Source organism: Bos taurus, chromosome 2 (assembly GCF_002263795.3).
Source record: "Bos taurus isolate L1 Dominette 01449 registration number 42190680 breed Hereford chromosome 2, ARS-UCD2.0, whole genome shotgun sequence".
Classification (NCBI taxonomy): domain Eukaryota; kingdom Metazoa; phylum Chordata; class Mammalia; order Artiodactyla; family Bovidae; genus Bos; species Bos taurus.
This window is the reverse complement of record NC_037329.1, coordinates 26526271-26554188: the sequence shown is the minus strand read 5'-3', so window position 1 is coordinate 26554188 and position 27918 is coordinate 26526271. Positions and strand designations below refer to the sequence as shown.

At 38.9% G+C, this 27918-nt stretch overlaps 2 protein-coding genes and 1 non-coding gene across 5 annotated transcripts; 2 read left to right on the top strand and 1 right to left on the bottom strand.

Annotated features, from left to right (window-relative positions):
- The first annotated feature begins 52 nt into the window (after positions 1-52).
- Positions 53-10102, top strand: SSB (small RNA binding exonuclease protection factor La). The gene is given in 12 exon segments (NM_176665.2): positions 53-61; positions 2117-2191; positions 3825-3928; positions 4016-4190; positions 4823-4930; positions 5015-5115; positions 5893-5964; positions 6296-6338; positions 7543-7683; positions 7939-8125; positions 8382-8513; positions 8810-10102. Coding segments are annotated over 11 exon segments (1215 nt in total). The 5' UTR covers positions 53-61; positions 2117-2125; the 3' UTR covers positions 8896-10102.
- On the top strand, positions 8208-8314 carry LOC112443694 (U6 spliceosomal RNA). The gene has a single exon (XR_003032102.1). It is a non-coding gene; the product is annotated as a U6 spliceosomal RNA (small nuclear RNA).
- METTL5 (methyltransferase 5, N6-adenosine) lies at positions 8896-19216 on the bottom strand. 3 transcript variants are annotated; one of them, NM_001099135.2, is made up of 7 exons: positions 18794-19216; positions 17128-17242; positions 16587-16768; positions 15656-15738; positions 10431-10482; positions 9385-9434; positions 8896-8998 (listed from the first exon to the last, which is right to left on the bottom strand). In NM_001099135.2, exons 1-7 carry the CDS (start codon positions 18900-18902, stop codon positions 8960-8962), a joined length of 630 nt encoding a protein of 209 aa, NP_001092605.1. In that variant the 5' UTR covers positions 18903-19216; the 3' UTR covers positions 8896-8959. The 3 variants fall into 3 exon arrangements, with proteins under 3 accessions (NP_001092605.1, XP_024833331.1, XP_024833341.1); XM_024977563.2 differs by having other exon boundaries at positions 8896-9434; positions 18794-19211; XM_024977573.2 differs by having other exon boundaries at positions 8896-9434; positions 18759-18848.
- Between the last annotated feature and the right edge of the window lie 8702 nt (positions 19217-27918).

Sequence of the window (27918 nt, the reverse complement as noted above, 5' to 3'; positions counted from 1 at the left end):
GAGGAGTGCAGACGCTGCTGGTGACCCTGTGGCGCGTCTCTGTGGGGCCAGGAACTGAAAGGTGAGCAACTCTAGGTGGCTAAGGAGAAGAAAGTACAAAAGGGTCTGTTTTGCGTGTTGCGCGACGGCGCGTCCCTTTCATTGCTGCCTCACGCTGGGTGCGTCCGCTCCTCGCCTTCCTCGCGTTCCGGGCGAGCGCCGCGTGGGCCGCAGCCGGTCGTGGCAAGCTGCGCTGGGGGCTAAGGGACGCGGGCCGCTGCGAGGTGGGGAGCCGATCCTGCGTTCTTCGCGGGAGCTAGGATATCCTCGCACGTGGCTGGGGCCCAGGCGACCAATTGGTTGCTTTGGGATGGACTGTGGCGGATTATTTGGACGCAGGCTCCCTGCATTCCCCACTGCGTCTTTAAGGTTTCGTATCTTCTGTCGCCGAAAGCGAATGTTTGGTTGGGCTGTATAAGATTCTGGGGAGGTTGATGTGGGTTAAACGCAGAAGGGTTTCTTGGATCATACGAGACAGACTGGGGTCAGGGAATCGGGGCCGCAGATGCTCTCCTGGCGTCACTCTCTTGGGTTTTAACGGTCATTATTCACTCACATTAGGGCTTCTGAACGAAATTGAAAAACGTGGGTAATATTTCAGTTGTACATTCTAAGAGTGTATCTCATGAAACGAAGTTCCAGTTTTGAGTAGCCCAAAGAAGTGTTACGGGGACTAAATAGTTCTTTTATTTCACCTTTTTTTTAATAGAAGGCTCTGGAGTACAGTAGGGCTTCCCTGGTGTCTCAGTGGTAAAGAACTCGCCTGCCAGTGCAGGAGACGCTGGTTCGATCCCTGAGTCTGGAAGATCCCCTGGACAAGGAAATAGAAACCCACTCCAGTATTCTTGCCTGGGAATTTCCGTGGACAGAGGAGCCTGGTAGGCTGCAGTCCATGGGATCGCAAAAGAGTCGGACACGACTAAGCGACTAATCAACAACAGATCACGGTAATAACTTAGGAATTGTGGTGGAAAAACCACTGGGTAAGATTGACCAAATTTTGTCAGTAAGGTGTTGCACCATAGGAGAGCTTCCAGTGTGCATCCATGTTATTGCATAGTAATTACAAGTTATGAAGGGTTGCCTCCAAGAAGTGGATCACTAGAGTTAACCAATGGCAGATAGCCTTGATGAATTCTTATAAATATACTTTTATACAGTGTGTTTTGATGGCTTAATGGAGTACTAGAAGCAAATAATTTGAAGTCAGGAGACTGTTAGTCCTAGCAAACCAACTTCACAGACTTATGATTTTCTTGCAATGTTATTGTGAAGGATGTGAAACAGGAATGTGGCTGTTAGGTTAACCAGTGTTAGTAGGCATGTGTATGTGCATGCTCAGTCAGCTTCAGTCATGTCCGACTCTGCGACCCTATGGACAGTAGCCCAGAAAGCTGTTCTGTCCATGGGATTCTCTAGGCAAGAATACTGCAGTGGGTTGCCATGCCCTCCAGGGTTTCTTCCCCACCCAGGGATGGAACCCATCTCTGTCTTCTGCATTGGTTGGCGGGTTCTTTACCACTAGTGCTGCCTGAGAAGCCCAAATAGTAGGCATACTCCAGTTTAATGTTCTTTTAGTGTTCTCAGGTTCTCAAATGATCGTTTTCATATATTAATATTAGCATTTATTTAACGCTGTGTAACATTTTTAAAATTTTGTTTCACCCAAAAGTTTCTATAACATAATCTTGTTTTTGGTAAATCAACTGTGGCTGATTTTAAGAAATTCAGCTCACACCAAACAAGACTGAGATCCATGATATTGACAACTGATACGCTATACATGGAGTTTTTTCCCTCAGCTTTCTGGATCAGCTAAATGAAGATGACCCACTCACTTTGTTATAGAGGATAGAACAATGGCTGAAAGAAGTGAGGATCGTTGATAGTTTTTCGTCACTTATTTCAAAATTTTTCTTTTGTTGAAATCAGAAAATTGAGTAGAGAAATTGAACCTGTGAAATTGGTTTTTATTTAGGAAAATAGAGGGATATTGATAATTAAAACATTCTTTTAAATGTCTTGAGTTCTGTGTAAAAGGTAAATAACTTTTATGCCAATTTGTAAATTTTTGCAGAGAGCCAAAATGGCTGAAAATGGTGATAATGAAAAAATGGCTGCTCTGGAGGCCAAAATCTGTCATCAAATTGAGGTATGATTCTTGTGGTATTACAATGTGAAAACAGATTCTTTAAGAGGACATTTAGGACCTTAAAACAAAAAGCATTTAATTTTGATATACTGACCTATCGAACATTTTGGTTTGTTTTTGATTCTGGTGTTAAGGTAGATGTACAGTAGTGTACAGTTATATTGGTGGAGCCAGTTTCTAAAACCCAAGGACAAAGACATTTCAAAAGGTAACACTATAGACCAGCATAACTTTACTTCTTTACTGCTTTTGTTTCCTGGTCTATAAAATGAGGATAGAATTAGTACCCTCATAAGATGGTTGTGAGGTTTACAGTAGTTCATAAAATGTTAAACATTTTGGAATAATGCATAGCACATAGAAGGATAATTAAAAAATTCTTTGTGAAATACCTTCCCTGTTAAAAAGCACTGTATTCTTGAAGGTCCTGATAGTTTTTCTGCTCAATTAGGTCTTCTCAGTCATCGTAACTTTTAAGTGTCTGTTCTCAAAGTTCTCTTAAACTTTTTTTTAATTTAGGTATTGTAAAAAGTTGCACTTCTCTGTTATTTTAAATTTCCTGTGTTACAACTTTTTTTTACTAATTTCTTTATAATTGTGAAGAAAAATTATAAATTATTCCATGTTCAGTATTTGGAATAATACAAAAATGTATGTGGAAAAGGTCAATAATGTCCCTTCCAACAACCTACCCCTTCTCAAATCTCATGCTGTTGAGGTAGTCAAGGTTAAAAGACTGATGACCCTTTGACACATTGGTCAGTACTCACGATAACATAATTTTTTTTCCCTTTCCCTCCCACCAAAAATAGGATGCATTTTGGGGTAGTAGTTTCATATCATCAATAATTTATACCATTTACTATTTGATATGTAGGACATTTCCAATTTTTTAACTGTAATAGTTCTGTGATGAGTATCTTTATAAATAAATACTATTAAACATGTTTACTGATTTCTGCCTCAAGGGTATGCACGATTTTTCTTAATAACTTGATATTTAATATCAAATTAATATCTGGTTAATATCTCTACCTGCATGACCATTTTTCTGTGTTCAAGCCAATACTAGGTATTCTTATTTTTAGAATTTTTGGCAAACTTGTTAGGTGAAAATGTTTTTCATTGCTTTCAATTATACATTTTGATAAACTTTTTGTATCTAAATATTGAACACAGAATAATTTGTAATTTTTCTTCACAATTGTAAAGAAACTAGTAAAGTTGTAACAGGGAATTTAAAATAACACTGGAAATTTAATAAACTTTTAGATTTTTCTAATTTAAAAAAAATTAAATTAGAGTGATTAACAAGTTTATTCCATTTTTTATAACAATCTCTTCTTTCCACACTGAAATGAGGCTTTTCATCTATTAAATCCTTAAATTTGTTTTAAGGCTTTCTATTATATCTGCTAATTACATTGTTTCAATAGTCATTTTTAGTTTTAATTTGTACTATAAGTATTTTATTAAAGTGTATTTAAGGGAAAATGTTTATTGCCAGTTAACTTTTGACACATATTGCTACTTTTAAAGACTAGAATTTGGTGATGTAATGGTAATTTTTAAAACTCCACGATTAGAGTCGATATTCTACAGTGCTCTGCAGTATATTGTAATTATCTTGCAGTATTATTTTGGAGACTTCAATTTGCCACGGGACAAATTTTTAAAGGAACAGATCAAACTGGATGAAGGCTGGGTACCTTTGGAGATAATGATAAAGTTTAATAGGTAAAAACATTTTTAAGTTATTAGATTTTCTGTTAACAGCAAGGGCTTTTCCTAAATCTTACAATGCTTTTATATGTATTCGTTCAGGTTAAACCGTTTAACGACAGACTTTAATGTAATAGTAGAGGCCCTGAGCAAATCAAAGGCAGAACTCATGGAAATAAGTGAAGATAAAACTAAAATTAGAAGATCTCCAAGCAAACCTCTCCCTGAAGTGACTGATGAGTATAAAAATGATGTAAAAAACAGATCTGTTTATATTGTAAGTGGGCCTTTAATTGTGTCTTAAAAGTTATTTAGAAATAACATAGATTCTTATTGGATAAGAATAAGGACTCAGGAATCATAGCTTCACCACTTGCTGTATATTCCTGGGCAATGTTCTTAACCTTTCTAAGCCTTATCTTCCTACGTGGGGATAATATTTTTTACCTTATAGAACTGTTGTTAGAATTAAATGAAAAAAAAAACAAAACATATAACATTGGACAAAATCTTTGACGTACTGTAAGCACCCAGTGCATATCAGCTGTTATTTATCAACAGTTAAACTTGATAGCTATTTTAACATTAATTTTTAAGTAGATTTTTTTATACTGCAAAAATTAAGACATACAAAAGTAGACTGAATATATAATGTACCATTATCCAACAGTTATTAACGTGATTAATATTGCTTTATCTTTGCCCTACCTAGATTATTTTGAAGTGGATCCCAGATAAACGGGTCACTTCTATTGCACTGGTCAATACAGCTTTTAACTAGAGCTATTAAACATTTAAGAGACAGAAAGATAATATGTATATCCTGGCTTCATTTCAAGACACAGTAAATCAGAATTTCTGAGACATTGTTTCCTTGAGCTGCCATTTGTGTGTTTCTTCTTTTGGTAGAAAGGCTTCCCGACAGATGCAGCTCTTGATGACATAAAAGAATGGTTAGAAGATAAAGGTCAAGTACTAAATATTCAGATGAGAAGAACCTTGCACAAAGCATTTAAGGTATGCTTGTATGTTGTTACTTTTTCTGGTTGAAAAAAACTGGGATGTAACTTTAAAAAATTCTTTTTCTTCCTTTTTTCAAAGGGTTCAATATTTGCTGTATTTGATAGTATTGAATCAGCTAAAAAGTTTGTTGAGACCCCTGGCCAGAAGTACAAAGACACAGACCTGTTAATACTTTTCAAGTAAGTCTGTTTGCTGACTTTTTTGAGGGGAGGGCACTTAGTTATCTAGAATTGAAACACTGGGATAAGACAGACCAGTATTTTTAGTATCCTTAGGCATTCTTTGAGAAATACTTAAGTTCTTTCAGTGGTACTATTAGTCCTTTGACTGTAAGGAAGGGTTTATTAGGAGCTTTTCACTGCTAGCAGTGAATAAACAAGGTTAAGTTTCAGTACTTGTTTTGTATGTGAAACTTATAATTAGGCTTGATGGTAAAATCTGAGCTTTTGGTGTGGTTAGAGAATAGATCACCATACAATTATTATCTATTTATATTTCTCATAGTCTATATGCCTGTGTGTTCATACAGTACAGAGGATTAATAAATAGAGATTTGAATCACATTCTTGTGTATCTCTCTTTGTGTCTAAAAACTAGCACAGACTGGACATTTTCATGATAAAGTGAATTGCAGGCCCATAATCTACTTCTGCATTGTACAGTCTTCTAAATAGAATAAACCTGACGGACCTAGAGATGCATAGTGATAAATCATGCTCTCAGTGTTATACTGAAAGCATTGAATTATTTACTTTAAAAGGGTGAATTTTATGGCATGTGAATTATTTGTTAGTCACGCTGTTATTTTAAGAGTAACTTCCTTATTGTATTTTGAATTTATAGGTAATTGTGTTGGTAGAAAATGTAACATTTATTCTTATGGGATATCTTATTCACTTTAACTGTCAGTCTTTGAAAGTTCTCATGAACTTAGCCTTTACATTTTTTGTCCTTAGGGAAGATTATTTCACCAAAAAAAATGAAGAAAGAAAGCAAAATAAAATGGAAGCTAAATTACGAGCTAAACAGTAAGTATGTTGAGCTAATCACATTTTAGTTCCTTAAAGCTTTGACAAAGGTTATTGGTTCTGGGATGTGAAGCTGATGATGAGCTCTGAAATATGAGTAGCAATAGACCTTTCTTCTGCTAATGAAATATTGAGGTCCTAAGCTGCCTTGATAAACCTAGGGCCACATTCTGTTGCACTCTAGCATCAGACAGTCAGAAAACCCAAGGACTGGCTTTTGTTACTAAGTAGTAACATGATTAGTAATCATGATTAAGGTTAACTTTATCAGGGTTTAATTTTCTTATGCATAAAGTAGATGGAAATGGTCTAATGATATTTTTATTTGTAGAGAGCAAGAAGAAAAACAAAAGCTAGCAGAAAATGCTGAAATGGTAAGTATATATTACTAGTCTCTTAAGAAATCTGTAATTCAAAGTTAGAATAAAAAGCTCTGGAGACTTTTTAAAGAAAATAATGTAAGCAAGTCTGCAGTTGTCAATGCACTGAAGTACTAGCCAAATATTGCCTAATATTACTACTTATCCAGAGCAATAAGATTTACATAATAACTAGTGATTACTTGCTGGAGAAGTTAAAATAAGTTAAAATCAGAAGCCATGTAGAATAAAGGATGATAAAAGAAAACACACCAACTACTTAAACTACTTCAAAACAGCATTTTAGCTTCTGGTTGTTCCTTATATATGTAGAGAGTGGTACATGCCATTTCTGGTTTGTGGTTGCTTTTCAGTTCAGTCGCTCAGTCGTGTCCGACTCTTTACGACCCCATGAATCACAGCACGCCAGGCCTCCCTGTCCATCACCAACTTCTGGAGTTCACTCAGACTCACGTCCATCGAGTTGGTGATGCCATCCAGCCATCTCATCCTCTGTCGTCCCCTTCTCCTGCCCTCAATCCCTCCCAGCATCAGTCTTTTCCAATGAGTCAGCTCTTCACATGAGGTGGCCAAAGTACTAGAGTTTCAGCTTTAGCATGAGTCCTTCCAAAGAACACCCAGGGCTAATCTCCTTTAGAATGGACTGGTTGGATCTCCTTGCAGTCCAAGGGACTCTCAAGAGTCTTTTCCAACACCACAGTTCAAAAGCATCAATTCTTCGGCGCTCAGCTTTCTTCACAGTCCAACTCTCACATCCATACATGACCGCTGGAAAAACCATAGCCTTGACTAGACGGACCTTTTTGGCAAAGTAATGTCTTTTCAATATGCTACCTAGGTTGGTCATCACTTTTCTTCCAAGGAGTAAGCATCTTTTAATTTCATGGCTGCAGTCACCATCTGCAGTGATTTTGGAGCCCCCCAAAATAAAGTCTGACACTGTTTCCACTGTTTTCCCATCTATTTCCCATGAAGTGATGGGACCAGATGCCATGGTCTTTGTTTTCTGAATGTTGAGCTTTAAGCCAACTTTTTCACTCTTCTCTTTCACTTCCATCAAGAGGCCTTTTAGTTCCTCTTCACTTTCTGCGATAAGGGTGGTGTCATCTGCATATCTGAGGTTATTGATATTTCTCCCTGCAATCTTGATTCCAGCTTGTTTTTAAGAAACTTTATATTGCCTTGTATATTTTTACAGAAATCTCTAGAAGAAAAGATTGGCTGCTTGCTGAAATTTTCAGGAGACTTAGATGATCAGACGTGTAGAGAAGATTTGCACACCCTTTTCTCAAATCATGGTGAAATAAAATGGATACACTTTGTCAGAGGCGCCAAAGAGGTTTGGAAATATTCATATGTTTTTTACCAATCAATTTAAAAAACCCGTAGAAACTTTTATCTTAAGATGACATTAAAGAAGAAAGCAATTGTTTTATTACTGTTGTAACTGGACATAATGTCTGATTGATATTTTTGAGATTGTGCTGTGAATAACTATTGGAAATTAACTGACGGCAAGTTTTTTAATAACTTCCTTCCTGATGTCCAATGTTCAGTAGAATTCCCTGGCTTTTGTTTTCTGTCTTTGGTGTAGGGAATAATTCTATTTAAAGAAAAAGCTAAGGAAGCACTGGATAAAGCAAAAGAGGCCAATAATGGTAACCTACAACTAAGGAACAAAGAAGTCACCTGGGAAGTACTAGAAGGAGATGTGGAAAAAGAAGCACTGAAAAAAATAATAGAAGATCAACAAGAATCTCTAAACAAATGGAAGTCAAAAGGTCATTAGTTCTGATTTTCTTTTACAATTTAACTCATTTACTTGGTTAAAAATTTATAATTGCTGTTAAAAGACATTGACAAGTGCTCGCTTCGGCAGCACATATACTAAAATTGGAACGATACAGAGAAGATTAGCATGGCCCCTGCGCAAGGATGACACGCAAATTCGTGAAGCGTTCCATATTTAAAAAAAAAAAAAAAAGACATTGACAAGAGATTTAAAAGATTGATGATTTCTTAATTATGTCTCTACAGGTCGAAGATTTAAAGGAAAAGGAAAGGGAAATAAAGCTGCCCAGGCTGGGTCTGCTAAAGGAAAAGTACAGTTTCAGGGCAAGAAAACGAAATTTGATAGTGATGATGAACGTGATGAAAATGGTGCATCTCGTAAGTTTTTCTAATCCTTTGGTACTCTGATGAAAAATTATTTGGGCGAGAACAGCAGTGTGGTTTTGTTTAAGTGATATTCTCAGATTGTGATTGATCCTGGTTATGATGTTGTTACATATGGAAAACAAAAATACTTGGAAGCTAAATTTAGAGAGCAGGTCTGTACTAAAGGAAAAGCCTTTCCTCATTAGTGTAGGGAAGTTATTGCTAATCTTTTTAAACAAAATTATTTTTGATAATTATGCTCAAGATTAATGCTTTCAGTGCCCTTAATGAAAATTTTTATTGTATAGGAGCAGTAAAAAGAGCAAGAGAAGAAACAGACAAAGAACCTCCATCAAAACAACAGAAAACAGAAAATGGTGCCGGAGACCAGTAGTTTAATAAACAAATTTTTTATTCATTTAAATTAGATTTTAAGCTGCTTTTGTCTTTGGAGGCTGTTAAAAAGAAAACCGAATTAGATCCACTTCGATGTCTACCTGTAAGAAAAGAAGATTTTTTTGTTGTTGTTGTTGAACTTGTCTTTTGTTATCGAAATACGTTTTTTAATGTGCAGTTCTGTTTGTGTTCTTTCGGATTATTCAACTATCAAAAGAAACATTCTTCCATTAAGTTGCCTTTGTAATATGAGAATGTATTAGTACAAAGTAATAAAATGTATACTGCATAAAAATAAACTAAGTTTATTTTTTTTTAATTTACCAGCATATTGGCTGTTGTGATTATAGGCCCATTCTGTTTTAGTTAAATATTTATCTTCTATGCTGGCTTTCTGTATTTACTCAAGCAACTTGACAACATTAGAAATAATTATTGTGAAGTTTTTCAGTACTGAATGTGGATAAACCAGAATCAAGAGACTTACTGATTTTTTTTTATGAAACTTGTATGATGCTGGCAGGTCGTATCGCAGCTCTATAAAACAAAAGCCACCTAAGGATGAAAATTGTACTTCCACACATTTACCACCCTTGACTTAAATATGGTAGTACCTTCCTATTTGTAATTTCCTAAATAATCTATAGCTACCAATTTCGTAATAATCATGATTATCTTTCAGGTTTGGATTTTAGTAACGGTAGTAAGTAGCTAATTATCTTCCTACTAAGCACTCTCTAAATCACAGCTCTCAAATTTTAATGTGCAAACAAATCACCTTCAAATCTAATCCTGTTCAAATGCAGATTGTAATTCAGTTTGTCTGGGTGGAGCCTGAATCCTGCAAGTCTGACAAGCTCCCAAGGGATGTCAAGGCCGATGGTCCATACTTGACAACCACACTTGGAGTAGCAAGGCCCTGGCTTGGTATACTACTATTGGAACTCTTCTAAGGTCTCCATGTTGCATATTATATCTTAAACTAATAAGGAATGGCAGTACTGAATAGGAATACAGAAGGTGACAGTTCTAGTTATGTTGTTAAATCCAATCCAAAAAAAAAAAATTCCCCCTTATTGTATACTCTTATTTCAGACTTTTCAGAATTAATTGGGTTAGAGTCAGCTTCTAGTTATATGCTTTTCCCATTTTGATGTCTGTGAGTATTATTATGCAATTTACTAATAAAAATGTATCGAACATGATTTACATAGTGTGGATGATTATATTCTGTTCCCCACTAAAAGAAAAAGCTTCATGTTATTTGACTCCAGGAACAATTAGAAAATTGAAATAGAAAAGTAATTCAAGCATAGTCTGGTGGTATGTTTCAGGAATGGACTTCAAACGAAGACTTGACAAACTTTTAAGCCCAAGCTCTTAGATCACTTAAAAGTTCTCAGTAAAATGCATACATTGGGATAATCTTGAGCAAACACTGATACCCTCCCTTTACTCCATTTACAACCCATTACCAAACATAGATAATTATGGTTGAGATTTGTTTTGTGAGAAACTTAAAAATCGTCTTACCTGCAATAATATCTATCTTGACCTTCCACTCTGCAGCTTTCTTTTGAATATGCTGAACATAAACATGTTAATGTGAGTTGGTCTTAAAACAGTTTTCAAAAAATTGCTTCTTACTAATACTTGATTGTAAGTTTTCAAGCTTTTAAAGTTTCATTAGAATTTAGACCTTTAAAATTTTTTTCAACTGGATGGATAATATTTTAGTAAGAAGCCAAGCCGTTTAATAATCTTAACTATATAATTCAAGTAATAAAGCTGTTACTTCAGAGTCCTTTGATGGACTTTGATGTGCATAAAAATATTAAAGATAAATACACAGCTCTCCCAGAAACCAGCAGAGATCTGTCCATGGGCAATTCAGTGGCAGTATGGTATAGAGGTTAAGGACAGTTTCTGGAATCAGACACCCTGCATTTGAACTAAAGCTCTGTTAGCTGTGTAACTCTGAGAAAATTATGCTTTCTGTGCCTCAGGTCCCTCATCTGTTAAATGAAGATAGTAATGGTATCTCATCAGATGGTTGTAGACTGAAAAGTGCTTTGAACTGTGGTGGCACACAAAACAAGTACTAAATGCTGGTTTTAGCTATTTAAATTTCCCTAAATTTAAGGTTCACATATTTAACTATGAGCCAAGAACTTAAGTTCTTATAATGCCTAATGAAAGATAAGGCAACAACTTTTAGAGTCATCTAGCTTATTGGAGTCACTGTGATGATATATAAGGTTCTGTCTGAGCCTGCAAAGAACAAATACTTGGCTTCCAGTGGAAGTTTTCAGTAAATTGTATAAGTCTGCCAGGACATGGCTTTTCTATCAAATTTTCTATCAAAAAGTTGTATCAAATGCACCTATATTATGAATAGAGGGCCAAGTACTTAAGAGAGACAAGGGTCTATAGTTAAGGGGTCTGTCTGAAATAAGCTTCAATGATAATGATACTAGTTACAATAGAATACTTAAGCAAAATTATCACAAGGCTTATAGCAGATATATCTACAGCATAATCTAAGGATGTTTAATACTAGAAGTTCATCATCACACCTCCTTCACAATATGCACAACACACACCAGATTAATTTCTCAAACTATTTAGTTACTCTGCTAATGGAAATACTTCTGCATTGCCAAAATATAAAACTGTATTTAAGTAAATATTTGCCTCAGTTCAGTTCACTCAGTCATGTCCAACTCTTCATGACCTGATGGACTGCAGCACGCCAGGGTTCCCTGTCCACATGTTCACATGTCCCAGAGATACTTGCTTAAAATTCTATTAAAGCAGCCAAGACAATGCTGATACTGCTGCCTCCTGGTGGTGGAACATGGCAATACCAAACAATGAAGACAGGCATTCCCTGGTAATGTGACTAGGAATTTATTCAAGTTATTAGACTTTGCTGCTTAGTTGCACTCTTTATTGGCATATTTTACTTGGTTTTCATGAACTATGTATGAGTAATATAAGACCTATGCCAGGCTGTGCAGAAGAATCCACAGCAGGCCTGACTGCTTATCCTTGGAAGATCTACATATTAGTCACCTTTGGTTGGAGTATGGGAACTTAGATTTTTGAGAGTTTTCACTGCCCATTCCTTAATAACAGCGGCTTACTGTACTTAAACTCTTTATGCTGAATACCTGTTTTGCTTCTGGGAGTCTGGGATTTGGGTATATGCCAGGCAAGGGGGAGCATATGTGATCAGTCCCCAGTAAAAACCCTTGGCACCAGGTCTCCAGTGACCTTTCCCTGGTTAACAACATTTCACGTGCCTTGTCACAAAAATTCTTTGCCGGAAAAATTAAGTGCATCCCATATGACTCCACTGCGAGAGAACTCTGGAAGCTTGCACCTAGTTTCTCCTGGACTGTGACCTATACCAACCAACCAACCAAGTTGCTCAGTCATGTCTGATTCTTTGCAACCCCATGGACTGTAGCCTACCAGGCTCCGCCGTCCATGGGATTTTCCAGGCAATAGTACTGGAGTGGGTTGCCATTTCCTTCTCCAAGGGATCTTCCCGACCCAGGGATCGAACCTGCATCTCCCGCATTGTAGACAGATGCTTTACCATCTGAGCCACCCCTTTTTGCTGATTTTGCTCTGTAACTTTTAGCTGTAATAAATCACAGTCATGAGTATGACTATATGCTCAGTCCTGTTAGACTTCCCTGTGAATCATCAAACCTGAGGATGGTCTTGGGGACCTCCTCAATACAGGCTTTTTAGATATCAATAATTACTGCTGTTTGGTCTCACTGAATGGGGATTTATTTACCAGTAAAGTTTTTCCAGTGGTCATGTATGGATGAGAGTTGGACTGTGAAGAAAGCTGAGTGCCGAAGAATTGATGCTTTTGAAGTGTGGTGTTGGAGAAGACTTGAGAGTCCCTTGGACTACAAGGAGATCCAACCAGTCCATTCTGAAGGAGATCAGCCCTGGGTGTTCTTTGGAAGGAATAATGCTAAAGCTCAAACTCCAGTACTTTGGCCACCTCATGCGAAGAGCTGACTCATTGGAAAAGACTCTGATGCTGGGAGGGATTGGGGGCAGGAGGAAAAGGGGATGACAGAGGATGAGATGGCTGGATGGCATCACCAACTTGATGGACGTGAGTCTGAGTGAACTCCAGGAGATGGTGATGGACAGAGAGGCCTGGCGTGCTGCGATTCATGGGGTCGCAGAGTTGGACATGACTGAGTGACTGAACTGAACTGAACTGAAAGTTATATTGTGTTCTGCTGCTTACCTAAATGTATCACTACTAATTGTTTAGCAGTATTCAGGCGTACCTCAGAGATATTACAGGCTTGGTAACAGACCAAAATAATAAAGTGAATATCACAAGACTAAGTAACCTGAATGCTTGTTTCCCATGCATATAAAAGTTCTGTTTCCACTATACTGTAGGCTTTTAAGTGTGCAATAGCATTATGTCTTTAAAAAGTACTTTTTTGGGGGCTGGAACTCACAGCATGTGGGACCTTAGTTACCCAACCATGGATCAAACTATGCCCCCTGAAGTGGAAGCACAGATTCTTAACCACTGGACCACCAGGGAAGTCCCCCAAAAGTATATATTTTAATTAAAAACTACTTTATTGCTAAACCAGAGAAGGCAATGGCACCCCACTCCAGTACTCTTGCCTGGAAAATCCCATGGACAGAGGAGCCTGGTAGGCTGCAGTCCATGGGGTTGTGAAGAGTTGGACACGACTGAGCGACTTCACTTTCACTTTTCACTTTCATGCATTGGAGAAGGAAATGGCAACCCACTCCAGTGTTCTTGCCTGGAGAATCCCAGGGACGGCGGAGCCTGGTGGGCTGCAGTCTATGGGGTCGCAGAGTCGGACACGACTGAAGCGACTTAGTAGTAGTAGTAGTTATTGCTAAACAATGCCAAAAACAACTATAACAGTAATATCAAAGAGCACCAACACCCAACAAATACAATAAAAAAGTTTGAAATATTGCAAGAATGACCAAAATGAGCAGAGACACAAAGTGAGTAAATGCTGTTGGGAAAATGGTGCTGACAGACTTGCTTCAAGTAAGGTTGTCACAAACCTTAAACCTGCAAAAATGCATTATCTGTACAGTGCAATCCTATGCTATGCTTAGTGGCTCAGTTTTGTCTGACTCTTTGTGACCCCAGGGACTGTAGCCCACCAAGCTCCTCTGTCCATGGAGATTCTCCAGGCAAGAATACTGGGGTGGGTTGCCATGCCCTCCTCCAGGGGATCTTCCCAACCCAGGGATCGAACCTAGGTCTCCTGCATTGCAGGTGGATTCTTTACCATCTGAACCATCAGGGGAAGCCCCACACAATGCTGCTACTGCTGCTGCTGCTGCTAAGTCGCTTCAGTCGTGTCCGACTCTGTGCGACCCCATAGACGGCAGCCCACCAGGCTCCCCCGTCCCTGGGATTCTCCAGGCAAGAGTACTGGAGTGGGGTGCCATTGCCTTCTCCGAGCCCCACACAATAAAGGGCAGTAAAACGAGGTATGCCTATATATATTTTTAGCTATGTGCTGCTGCTAAATTGCTTCAGTCGTGTCAGACTCTGTGCAACCCCATAGATGGCAGCCCACCAGGCTCCCCTGTCCCTGGCATTCTCCAGACAAGAACACTGGAGTGGGTTGCCATTTCCTTCTCCAATGCATGAAAGTGAAAAGTGAAAGTGAAGTCACTCAGTCGTGTCCGACCCTCAGCGACCCCATGGACTGCAGCCTACCAGGCTCCTCCATCCATGGGATTTTCCAGGCAAGAGTACTGGAGTGGGGTGCCATTGCCTTCTCCCTTTTAGCTATGCGATTTTATGTATTTTAAAGATTATTAGATTACCATATAGTCATAATTTGTTCCCAACTGAATTCCAGTACACTGTATTTATACAAATATTTTTCCTACAAAATCTTAAAATCTCTTAATACATATATCACTTAAAAATAACCACTAACATAGCAATTGCCATACACTATTCTAAGTGCTTTGTAAACATTAACTCATTTAATCCTCACATCAACCCTACAAAGTATAAAGTACTCTTAGTTCCTTATGCTGTAAGAGTATAGGTGAGTACAGTGTAAGTGATGAAAGTGAACTCGAATGAACTCAAAATGAACCTTGACCAAGAGAAGACAGCTGTGAAGCAGCAGATTTGAACCTACCTAGGTAGTCTGGCTCTACAGTCTGTGTTCTTGATCACTGTGTTAAACTAACACTAAAAAACTGTGCCACCCCATCCCCAGTTTTCTAGAATATGTCTTATGCACCTTCATGTGTCATGTGTTGACAATAAAAAATAATGGAAGAAATGGGTTCTGAACTCAGCTTAGTTTAGCTTCCCAGTCTCAGTGTTCTTAAAAACCAGGCTGTCCTTGCCTCTCTTAAGTACACTAGGCCATACAGAGACACTGGGATTACAGGTATCAACCAGGACTTACCCAAGCAAACCAGGAGATATTGTAACCACAGTTACACCATACTTCTCTATTCCTGAATTATATAATCTCTTTCCTGTTAATTCCTGCCTGGACAAATCTTTGACAAATAAAGCTACTCATAAATGCTAGTTAAGGAGAAAATTCAGTTTCTAAGTGCCAGATGTTTAAAAATTTCAGGAGAATTAGATATCTTGGTATTTAGTACTGATAGTAAATCCTTCAAACACTGTCATGAATTTAAAAATAATGACACAGAATATTTTGATGATTTGAACTTACTTCTCTAGTTGAGGATTTGTGTAAAGAATATACTGCGGTTCTTGCCATTTCCAAAGCAGTCTTCAGAAATGCCATATCTGTCCCTGTTAAAAGTAGAAAAAATTGTTATCAAAATAGAAGATTAAAGGAATACTAGGGATTTGGAAACATTTTTTTTTGAACTCCAAAACAGCTGTTTCAGGTATACCTGTGGCGGATTCATTTCGATATTTGGCAAAACTAATACAATATTGTAAAGTTTAAAAATAAAATAAAATTAAAAAAAAAATAGCTGTTTCAAATTCTTTCTGTAACAAGACAGGGTACAAATATCTAAGATGTCTAAATATCTTTTAAGGTTGATGGAATAAAATCAGAATTATACTGTATCATTTAAATGAGGCTAAAGTAAAAATTTTAATATATTCCAAATTAACAATTTTCAAAGAGGGCAGAAGAGAACAGGTAAAGTAGTAATCAGAATGGTGGGGGCAGGTGGAGAGAGGGCTTTTAAAACTATGTATATCTTTTCCTCTTGTTACTCACTCCCTACCCTCCTTGCCCACAAAACAGATAAAATAAATAGCCACAGTAAGTCATTGTTACTGAAATCTTTGAATGTTGAGGCACTAAAAAGAGGTTTTAAAAGTATAAAACACTTTATAGGAAATCTTCAAAAGAGTTGGGTAAATCATTCTAGAAATCAGATGAAGAATAAATAATAAGTGAATAAATTTGTTCACTTAGCACAAATTTATGAAAACAAAGATTGAAAAATTCTCTAATCATGCATTAAACAAACTGAGATTGAAATTATAATAATTATACAGGTAAGAGACTGGTTTATTTAATGAACAGTGACAAAGTCACTTACCCAAACAATCCAAAGAGAAAATGGTTTTTAAAACGCTTTTTTACAAAGATACCAGCACAGCTGATTCTTATTACTAACCTTTATTATTTTTGGTCCCAAAGGGAGGATTCATAATTACTGTATCAAATGATTTGGACATTCTGTTAGATAATGAGCATACATCACATTGAACCACGTCTACATTTGTTAACTCAAACTCTTCTACATTCCTATTAAATATTTCCAATGCATCTTCATCTATGTCAAATCCAACACACAACCTATAAATATAAAACACAAAGTAAATACTTATAGCTCCTAAATCAAAACAACAAAACCAAAACCATGCACCATTTTAACCCAACTGGCCAAGTGACAGTGAGTGATGCCTTTCAACAGCATGATTTCCCAAACTGTCAGGGGTTGGAAACTCAGGTTCATATAAAATATAGGCTTCTAATTGCTGCTGTTACCATTTTTTTTTTTAAGTTTGTTTTGACGTTCTGCCCATTCAAAATGTACTCAGTATTGGATTCTTCTCATCATGTACTGTAGAGTCTCATAAATATAATTCAGTTGATTTTATTTACTCTTATTAAAACTACCCCATACTAAAATAGAAATATAGTGGATCACATACCCTGCTCCTAGCATTGCAGTTCCAATGCTAAGCACTCCACAGCCACATCCTAGATCTGCAACCACTTTATTTTCAATGTCACCATATGTATTATGGATTGTATAGAGCATACATGCTGAAAGATCAAAAAATATATTAAAAAGTAGGCAAGTGGATGACCAAAATCCAATTTGTGCAAATGACCCTTTGTAAAACAATTTCTCCTCTTGCATTATTAAGCTCTCTCCCAAATTCGTGTTCCAGGTTTAAAAATAATAACGTATAATTAAATTTCCTTTACACAAATCCTCAACTGGAGAAGAAAGTTCAAGTCGTCATAATATTCTGTGTTATTAAGCTAGAATAGGAAAGGAAAAGACCTACATCCACAATATAGCCTTTAGACACAAATATTCACACACATATACTTATGATCTACAGAAACAATATCTACTAATGAAACCTGATAAGAGAACTATTGAGGAGCAGAACAGAGGCTGCTAGGATGGGAAAGGGATCTTTTAAATACATGAAAGTGGGGAATATATGGAGGTTAAGCATGAATAATATCCACTGATACCTCCCTGCCTATCTCTGAACCTACCAAAGGTTGCTGGCCATCACTGATGCCCCAAGATCCAGAGGTTTTATCAGAACACACAATTACAGGGATATCAACTGTGCTGTTGATGACTGCTGCAGGTGTTAATGTCTTTGGAGATAGTATCTCAAAGAACTAGCACATCTATGTGTGTGTTACACACTGGGTTTGAAACAACTGATTGTTATCGGGGGGAAAAAAAAACCACAACGATTCCACTACAGCCAGAAGACATTAAAAAAATCATTATCTACAATGGGAAAACTGGTCTTACCCCAGACACAATTTTGTGCAACTTTTTATTGGAATTATGACAATATGCTGGAGTGAAGTGCGGGTACACAAGTTTTTTCCCCTGACTTTCTTTAGCAGCTTAGAAACAGAACTATGTCGAAGTTAAGGGGATTCCTCCCTGCTGGTGTTCCCAGCAACTTAATCTTCCAAAGACTCGCTCAATGACTTTGGTAATATGTTTATTAAATATAATGGTTTTTCCTGTGTTCTTTTATTTCCAGTACCAATCCTTCTTCTTAAGCAACAGTGCTGATTCTCAGATCATTTGTTAAAACTGAAATGCATCTGCATTTTTAATATTGCACCTATGCTGAATTTGTTAAAACTCAAGTCTTTCTACTACCAACTTTAGTATTCATTTATAGGGCAGAGTATAGCGCGTAGGACTCCTTGCACTGGCAAATTTGTTGCACTAGGAAATTGATCCTAATTTAGCAAATATTTACTGAGCTCCTAAGTAGTATAAGGAACTCTAGACACTGGGACTTGTGTGAACAAAACCAGCACATTTTTGCCTTCAGGGAGTTAACTGTGTAATGAGATTAACAAACACTTTAAAAAGATGTCTAACAGTATTAAGCGGTATGCAGAAAACCACACGGTAAAACAGTGTGTCCTGTGTGTGGGATGTTTTCAGCTGCAGTGTCAAGGAAGTCCTCTCCCACGCAACGTGAAATCTTAGAGCGAAATTTCTCTAGACATTCTTGTATCCAAATAACTGTCATTTTCGTTATAAGAAAGAGTAGACAGGACTAACCCGCAAAACAAGGGCGGGATCAGCAGCCGCCCTACCTGCAATGTGCGGCCTGGTAGGATACTGTTCTAGAAGGACCTTGGGCTTTTCGAATCCATCCACTTGTTGCAGGCGACTCTCTAGTTCCTTAAGCTTTAATTTCTTCATTTTTAAAAAAGTGTGCGCAGGGTTTAAAGGCGCTGGATCTGTAAAGAAACCTACTTCACCTGCATCTCACCAACCCCTATCCCCCGTATCTTTTTCAGCGCCGCTGGCTGAGGGCCAAGCTGAGGACATCCAGCCCAGGAGGTTCCCGCTCTTCTCCTAGCGCCAGCGGCGGGTGGAGTCCGGGGCCAGGCTTCAACCCGCCTACAAGGTATCCCGCACGGTTACTCGACTGGAGTCGCCAAGGGATCCACACGCCACGTTCCTGCACTTCCAGAAGCTGCTCCTGCCTCTGCCCGGGCCGGAAGGGCCGCCACGCACGCGCACACGCGTCCGCCCCTCCTGCGGCCCCGCGCCGAGCTGCAACAGCGGCCTCGCGCACGGGTTCCGCCTTCACCCGAGCGCCACCGCCGCCGCTAAGTCGGCGGAGGCCGCGCCACAAGGAGTGCCCGGCTCCTTCTCGCAGCCTAGGGGCCGGCCCCAGCTGTCTCTCGAGTGGTCATTACCCTGTAGTTTTTCCTTGAGTACCGTCAGGCCCTTAAAGGAGGAGGGGAGAAAGAGGATGAAGGTGATGGTGAAAGTCTCTCACTTTGTTTTAGCGCCCACGGTGGCCCTTTCTGCTTCCTGTGTCCCAAGCCCCCGCTCAAAAAGTAGCAACTTCCACTCACCTTTTCTTTCTTTGCCAGTCTCTTGCCCTCCTTTGTTTCCCTCTTTTTAGGTCAACTGTGTCACTTACTTCAGGTCTCACAGCGTGGTGATGTCAGAGAAGTCCAAACAAGAGAGGATTTAGATTAAGGAATGGGAAGTGGTGTCAACTGCTGGAAAGAAATTAGGCTTTCATGGGGTAGGAGCAGAAGCCAGTTTATAGTGGATTAGGGACTAAAGGAAGTAGGAAGAATACATAGGAACAGTTTTTAAGAAAAGTGGCTGCAAGAAGAGTGAGAATGGTTGATGTTTAGTTAGGTTGCGGGTAGCTTTTTATTTTTTAATTGATGGGAGTATTCGTGAACATAGCTAAATTCAGAGTAGGAGTAGTTGAAAGCCAGGGGTTCAAAATGCAAGAACAAGGATATTGGATGGAGTCAGGATCCTGAGAGGGAAGCATACAGTGCTTAAGTGAAAAGTTTGCCCTTAGTTTGGGGAGTGGACCCTTCTTTTTATTTTCAATGGAAGAAAAAAAAAGGTCGTGGAGGCATGCAGATGAAGTAGAGAGAGTGGTGTCTGAGGTTGCTACTTAATATGAAAAATAGAATTTGAAATTATCTGTTATGAGGATTAAATGAATAAAGTTCTTAGCGGTAAAGGTAGTGCATAAAGTTCCTGTCACATAACAAAGGCCTAATAAATATTTGTTGATGGTGGTATCTGTTGAGAGAGAGGAGATAGAGTAAGCAGTTTGAGCTAAATAAATGATCCAGACTAGCCAGAAACCAGGAAGAACAGTCGTGTCCTACTCTTTTACGACCCTATGGACGGTAGCCCGCCAGGCTTCTCTGTCCATGAGATTCTCCAGGCAAGAATACTGGAGTGGGTTGCCATTTTCTTCTCCAGGAGATCTTCTGGACCTAGGGATTGAACCAGAGTCTCTTGTTTCCTTCATTGGCAGGAGGGTTTTTTACCTCTAGTGCCAGCTGAGATACTTGTTGTTGTTGTTCTATTTTTAAAAACTGAATTTAAAATTTTATTTTGAGGTAATTGTAGATTCATATATAATCATGAAAAACAGCACATGGAGATACTGTGTATCTTTTACTGTTTCCCCTTACAGTAACAGTTTGCAAAACTGCAAAAGTAGGTAGTCAGGAAACACCTGGAGTAACAGGCAAATTTGGCCTTGGAATACGGAATGAAGCAGGGCAAAGGCTAATAGAGTTTTGCCAAGAGAACGGACTGGTCATAGCAAACACCCTCTTCCAACAACACAAGAGAAGACTCTACACATGCCATCACCAGATGGTCAACACCAAAATCAGATTGATTATATTCTTTGCAACCAAAGATGGAGAAGCTCTATATAGTCAACAAAAACAAGACCGGGAGCTGACTGTGGCTCAGATCATGAACTCCTTATTGCCAAATTCAGACTTAAATTGAAGAAAGTAGGGAAAACCACTAGACCATTCAGGTATGACCTAAATCAAATCCCTTATGATTGTACAGTAGAAGTGAGAAATAGATTTAAGGGACTAGATCTGATAGATAGAGTGCCTGATGAACTATGGACGGAGATTTGTGACATTGTACAGGAGACAGGGATCAAGGCCATCCCCATGGAAAAGAAATGCAAAAAAGCAAAATGGCTGTCTGGGGAGGCCTTACAAATAGCTGTGAAAAGAAGAGAAGTGAAAAGGAAAGGAGAAAAGGAAAGATACAAGCATCTGAATGCAGAGTTCCAAAGAATAGCAAGAAGAGATAAGAAAGCCTTCCTCAGTGATCAATGCAAAGAAATAGAGGAAAACAACAGACTGGGAAAGACTAGAGATCTCTTCCAGAAAATTAGAGATACCAAGGGAACATTTCATGCAAAGATGGGCTCAATAATGGACAGAAATGGTATGGACCTAACAGAAGCAGAAGATATTAAGAGGTGGCAGGAATACACAGAAGAACTGTACAAAAAAGATCTTAATGACCAAGATAATCATGATGGTATGATCACTGACCTAGAGCCAGACATCCTGGAATGTGAAGTCAAGTGGGCCTTAGAAAGCATCACTACGAACAAAGCTAGTGGAGGTGATGGAATTCCATTTGAGCTATTTCAAATCCTGAAAGATGATGCTGTGAAAGTGCTGCACTCAATATGCCAGCAAATTTGGAAAACTTAGCAGTGGCCACAGGACTGGAAAAGGTCAGTTTTCATTCCAATCCCACGGAAAGGCAATGCCAAAGAATGCTCAAACTACTGCACAATTGCACTCATCTCACATGCTAGTAAAGTAATGGTCAAAATTCTCCAAGCCAGGCTTCAGCAATATGTGAACGATGAACTTCCAGATGTTCAAGCTGGTTTTAGAAAAGGCAGAGGAACCAGAGATGAAATTGCCAACATCCACTGGATCATGGAAAAAGCAAGAGAGTTCCAGAAAAACATCTATTTCTGCTTCATTGACTATGCCAAAGCCTTTGACTGTGTGGATCACAATAAACTGTGGAAAATTCTTCAAGAGATGGGAATACCAGACCACCTGACCTGCCTCTTGAGAAACCTGTCAGGAAGCAATAGTTAGAACTGGACGTGGAACAATAGACTGGTTCCAAATTAGAAAAGGAGTGCTTCAAGGCTGTATACTGTCACCCTGCTTATTTAACTTCTATGCAGAGCACATTATGAGAAACGCTGGACTGAAAGAAGCACAAGCTGGAATCAAGATTGCCGGGAGAAATATCAATAACCTCAGACATACAGATGACACCACCCTTATGGCAGAAAGTGAAGAGGAACTAAAAAGCCTCTTGATGAAAGTGAAAGTGGAGAGTGAAAAAGTTGGCTTAAAGCTTAACATTCAGAAAACTAAGATCATGGCATCCGGTCCCATCACTTCATGGCAAATAGATGGGGAAACAGTGGAAACAGTGTCAGACTTTATTTTTTTGGGCTCCAAAATCACTGCAGATGGTGATTGCAGCCATGAAGTTAAAAGACGCTTACTCCTTGGAAGGAAAGTTATGACCAGCCTAGATAGCATATTCAAAAGCAGAGACGTTAGTTTGCCAACAAAGGTCCATCTAGTCAAGGCTATGGTTTTTCCAGTGGTCATGTATGGATGTGAGAGTTGGACTGTGAAGAAGGCTGAGCGCCGAAGAATTGATGCTTTTGAAGTGTGGTGTTGGAGAAGACTCTTTAGAGTCCCTTGGGCTGCAAGGAGATCCAACTAGTCCATTCTAAAGAAGATCAGTCCTGGGTGTTCATTTGAAGGAATGATGCTAAAGCTGAAACTCCAATACTTTGGCCACCTCATATGAAGAGTTGACTCATTGGAAAAGACTCTGATGCTGAGAGGGATTGAGGGCGGGAGGAGAAGGGGGCGACAGAGGATGAGATGGCTGGATGGCATCACTGACTGGATGGACGTGAGTTTGAGTGAATTCCGGGAGTTGGTGATGGACAGGGAGGCCTGGTGTGCTGTGGTTCGTGGGGTCCCAAAGAGTCGGACATGACTGAGGGACTGAACTGAACTGAACTGAGTACAGTATCACAACCAGGATTGACAGATACAGTCAAGACAGCATTTCCATGATTTCCAAAGTCCTTCCTGTTACTCTTTTGTAGCCATACCCACTTCATTCCAGTCCCCACTAGTTTTTAACCCTTAGCAACTATTAATCTGTTTTCCATTTTTAGAATCTTGTCATTTCAAGAATTTTATGTAAATGGAGGTATAGATATACAGAATTTTGAGAATGGCTTTTTAGAATTTAGCATAATTTTCTGGAGATCTTTCTAAGTTGTGTGTATCAGTAGTTTGTACCTTTTTGCTGCTATGGTATGGATGTACCAATTTGTTTAAATGTTCGTTCATTGGAGAACATCTCAGTTGCCTCAAGTTTTCATTTATTACAAGTAAAATTGTAGAAACTTGTGTACAGAATCTCATGAACAGAGAAGCTTGGTGGGCTACAGTCCATAGCATTGCAAAGAGTTGGATGTGACTGAAGGTACTGAACACACACATCTTGTGTTTAGTAAGAAGCTTAACCCCTTCCCTAGGAATGTCCATTTGCTTCTGCACCATTTGTTTAAAAGCCTGTACTTTCTCTGGTATTATTTTTGCACCTTTATGAAAATTCAATTGAATGTATTTGTGTGGGTCAATTTCTGGATTTTCCTCATCTGTTCCATTGTTTTATGTGTCCATACATCCTCTAGTACCATGCAGTCCTGATTACTGAAGCTGTACAATGCACCTTGAAATTGGGTAGGCCAGTTCCTCCCACTTTATTCTTTTTATAAATTATTTTAGCTATTCTATTTCCTTTGCCATTTCATATAGATTTTAGAGTAATATTGTCTATATTACAGAAAATGTTGGCTATTAAGCATAATATTAGCTATGTATATTCTTTTCCCTATAGATTGTTATATAATATTGAGTATAATTCCCTGTGCTCTACAGTAGGTCCTTGTTGGTTATCTATTTCATACATAGTAGTATATATATATGTTAATCCCAACCTTCTAATTTATCTCTCCTCCTTCCCCCTTTCCTCTTTGGTAACCGTAACTTTGTTTTCTGTGTCTGGGGGTGTCTTTCTGTTTTGGAAATAAGTTCATTTGTTGTTATGTATCAACAAAGTTTGTCACAATTTTTTTTTTTTTACAGCTGCTAGTTCAGCTTATGACATTGCATATATGCTCTTTCCTTGAGACTACAAATATTTCAGTATACAATAAAAGTACTTTATGTGAAATCACTAAGTCATTGAGAATTTTAAGGTGTATCCTCATGGATCAAAATGTAATAAAATTAATGTTTTTTTGCTGCTTCATTGAGACCATTTTAGAGGGAATTGAGGTGATGGTTTTTCCCGTAGTCATGTATGGATGTGAGAGTTGCACTGTGAAGAAAGCTGAGCACCGAAGAATTGATGCTTTTAAACTGTGGTGTTGAAGAAGACTCTTGAGAGTCCCTTGGACTGCAAGGAGATCCAACCAGTCCACTCTGAAGGAGGTCAGTCCTGGGTGTTCATTGGAAGGACTGAAGTTGAAGCTGAAACTCCAATACTTTGGCCACCTGATTGGGATTAATATATATATATATATATACTACTATGTATGAAATAGATAACCAACAAGGACTGTATAGCACAGGGAATTATACTCAATATTATATAACAATCTATAGGTGATGCAAAGAGCTTCATTTGAAAAGACCCTGATGCTGGGAAAGATTGAAGGTGGGAGGAGAAGGGGATAACAGAGGATGAGATGGTTGGATGGCATCACCGACTCGATGGACTTGAGTCTGAGTGAACTCCGGGAGTTGGTGACGGACAGGGAGGCCTGGTGTGCTGCGATTCATGGGGTCGCAAAGAGTCGGATACGACTGAGCAACTGAACTGAACTGCTTCCAATATTTCTAATATTAGAAAGTATATTTCCTAATATTTCAATTTAAGTGAATTCATAATCACATTTAACCTTCAAATCTGGAATGTTCCTTTTTCAGTGCTGAGGATCCATTTCAGTTCAGTCGCTCAGGTGTGTCCAACACTTTGCGACCCTATGAATCACAGCATGCCAGGCCTCCCTGTCCATCACCAACTCCCGGACTTTACCCAAACTCACGTCCATCGAGTCAGTGATGCCATCCAGCCATCTCATCCTCTGTCGTCCCCTTCTCCTCCCACCCTCAATCTTTCCCAGCATAGGGTCTTTTCCATGAGTCAACTCTTTGCATGAGGTGGCCAAAGTACTGGAGTTTCAGCTTCAACTTCAGTCCTTCCAATGAACACCCAGGACTGATCTCCTTTAGGATGGACTGGTTGGATCTCCTTGCAGTCCAAGGGACTCTCAAGAGTCTTCTCCAACACCACAGTTCAAAAGCATCAATTCTTTGGCACTCAGCTTTCTTCACAGTCCAACTCTCACATCCATACGTGACTACTGGAAAAACCATAGTCTTGACTAGATGGACCTTTGTTGGCAAAGTAATGTCTCTGGTTTTGAATATGCTGTCTAGGTTGGTCATAACTTTCCTTCCAGGGAGTAAGCGTCTTTTAATTTCATGGCTCCAATCACCATCTGCAGTGATTTTGGAGTCCCAAAGATAAAGTCTGACACTGTTTCCACTGTTAGCCCATCTATCCCATGAAGTGATGGGACCAGATGCTATGATCTTAGTTTTCTGAATGTTGAGGTTTAAGCCAACTTTGTCACTCTCCTCTTTCACTTTCACAAGAGGTTCTTTAGTTCCTCTTCACTTTCTGCTATAAGGGTGGTGTCATCTGCATATCTGAGGTTATTGATATTTCTCCCGGCAATCTTGATTCCAACTTGTGCTTCTTCCAGTCCACCGTTTCTCATAATGCACTCTGCATAGAAGTTAAATAAGCAGGGTGACAATATACAACCTTGACGTAATCCTTTTCGTATTTGGAGCCAGTCTGTTGTTCCATGTCCCGTTCTAACTGTTGCTTCCTGACCTGCGTATAGGTTTCTCAAGAGGCAGGTCAGGTGGTCTGGTATTCCCATCTCTTGAAGAATTTTCCACAGTTTATTGTGATCCACACAGTCAAAGGCTTTGGCATAGTCAATAAAGCAGAAATAGATGTTTTTCTGGAACTCTCTTGCTTTTTCCATGATCCAGCGGATGTTGGCAATTTGATCTCTGGTTCCTTTGACTTTTCTAAAACCAGCTTGAACATCTGGAAGTTCATCGTTTACGTATTGCTAAAGCCTGGCTTGGAGAATTTTGAGCATTGCTTTGCTAGCGTGTGAGATGAGTGCAATTGTGCGGTAGTTTGAGCATTCTTTGGCATTGCCTTTCTTTGGGATTGGAATGAAAACTGACCTTTTCCAGTCCTGTGGCCACTGCTGAGTTTTCCAAATTTGAAGATCCATTTACTTATTCATATATTATTAAGTGCAGAATATATGTCTCCCTTACAAGTGGTACTAATTTAAAAAAAATTGTTGACATGTAACATATATAGTTGAAAGACACTTACTCCTTGGAAGGAAAGTTATGACCAACCTAGACAGCATATTAAAAAGCAGAGACATTAGTTTGCCAGGAAAAATCTGTCTAGTCAAGGCTTTGGTTTTTCCAGTAGTCATGTATGGATGTGAGAGTTGGACTGTGAAGAAAGCTGAGTGCCGAAGAATTGATGCTTTTGAACTGTGGTGTTGGAAAAGACTTGAGAGTCCCTTGGACTGCAAGGAGATCCAACCAGTCCATCCTAAAGGAGATCAGTCCTGGGTGTTCATTGGAAGGACTGATGCTGAGGCTGAAACTCCAATATTTTGGCCACCTCATGCAAAGAGTTGATTCATTGGAAAAGACCCTCATATTGGGAGGGATTGGGGGCAGGAGGAGAAGGGGACGACAGAGGATGAGATGGCTGGATGGCATCACCAGCTTGATGCACATGAGTTTGGGTGAACTCATGGAGTTGGTGATAGACAGGGAGGCCTGGCGTGCTGTGATTCATTGGGTCACAAAGAGTTGGACACAACTGAGTGACTGAACCGAACATATATAGGCACAAATTATAAATGAACAGCTCACTGAACAAGTGAATACAGTGAACAAATCTGTTTAACCACCATCAAGATTAGAAAGGAAGAGATAGAATACTATCAACACCTGGAAAGCATCCTGCTTAGGCTCTCCTCCAATTAATCCCCTGCCCTCCTGTCCAAAAGTAATAATTCTCCTGACTTTTAAATCCATAGATTAATTTGACTATTTTTCTTTTACTTTATACAAGTATAATCATATCCACTATGTCATATTTATTTTGCTCAACAGCGTATATGCAAGTTTCATCCATGTCTGCTCATTTTCATTATTGCATGCAGGCTGAGTGCTAAGTCCCTTCAGTCGTGTTTGACTCTTCGTGACCCCATGAACTGTAGCCCACCAGTCTCCTCTGTCCATGGGATTTCCCAGGCAAGAATACTGGTGTAGGTTGCCATTTCCTTCTCCAGGGAATCTTCCTGATCCTGCATCCAATCCAAGTCTCCTGCATTGGCAGGCAGATTCTTTACTGCTGAGCCATCTGGGAAGCCATTATATGAATATATTATATTTATTTTACTTTAAAGAGCATTTAGTTTGTTTCCATTTTTAGAATTAAGATATAGTTCACACAAAATGTGCAAATCTTGTGTATAGTTTGATGAAATGTGAATAATAGACAATGTAAACAATACCCCAATTAAGATATAGTTCCACTCATCCCAGTAATTTCCCTTCTGATCCTACCAATTACTGCCAGCCCACAGTCAACCACTGTTTTGATTTTGATCATCATAGGTTACTTTTGCCCGTTGTAAGACTTCATATAAATTGAA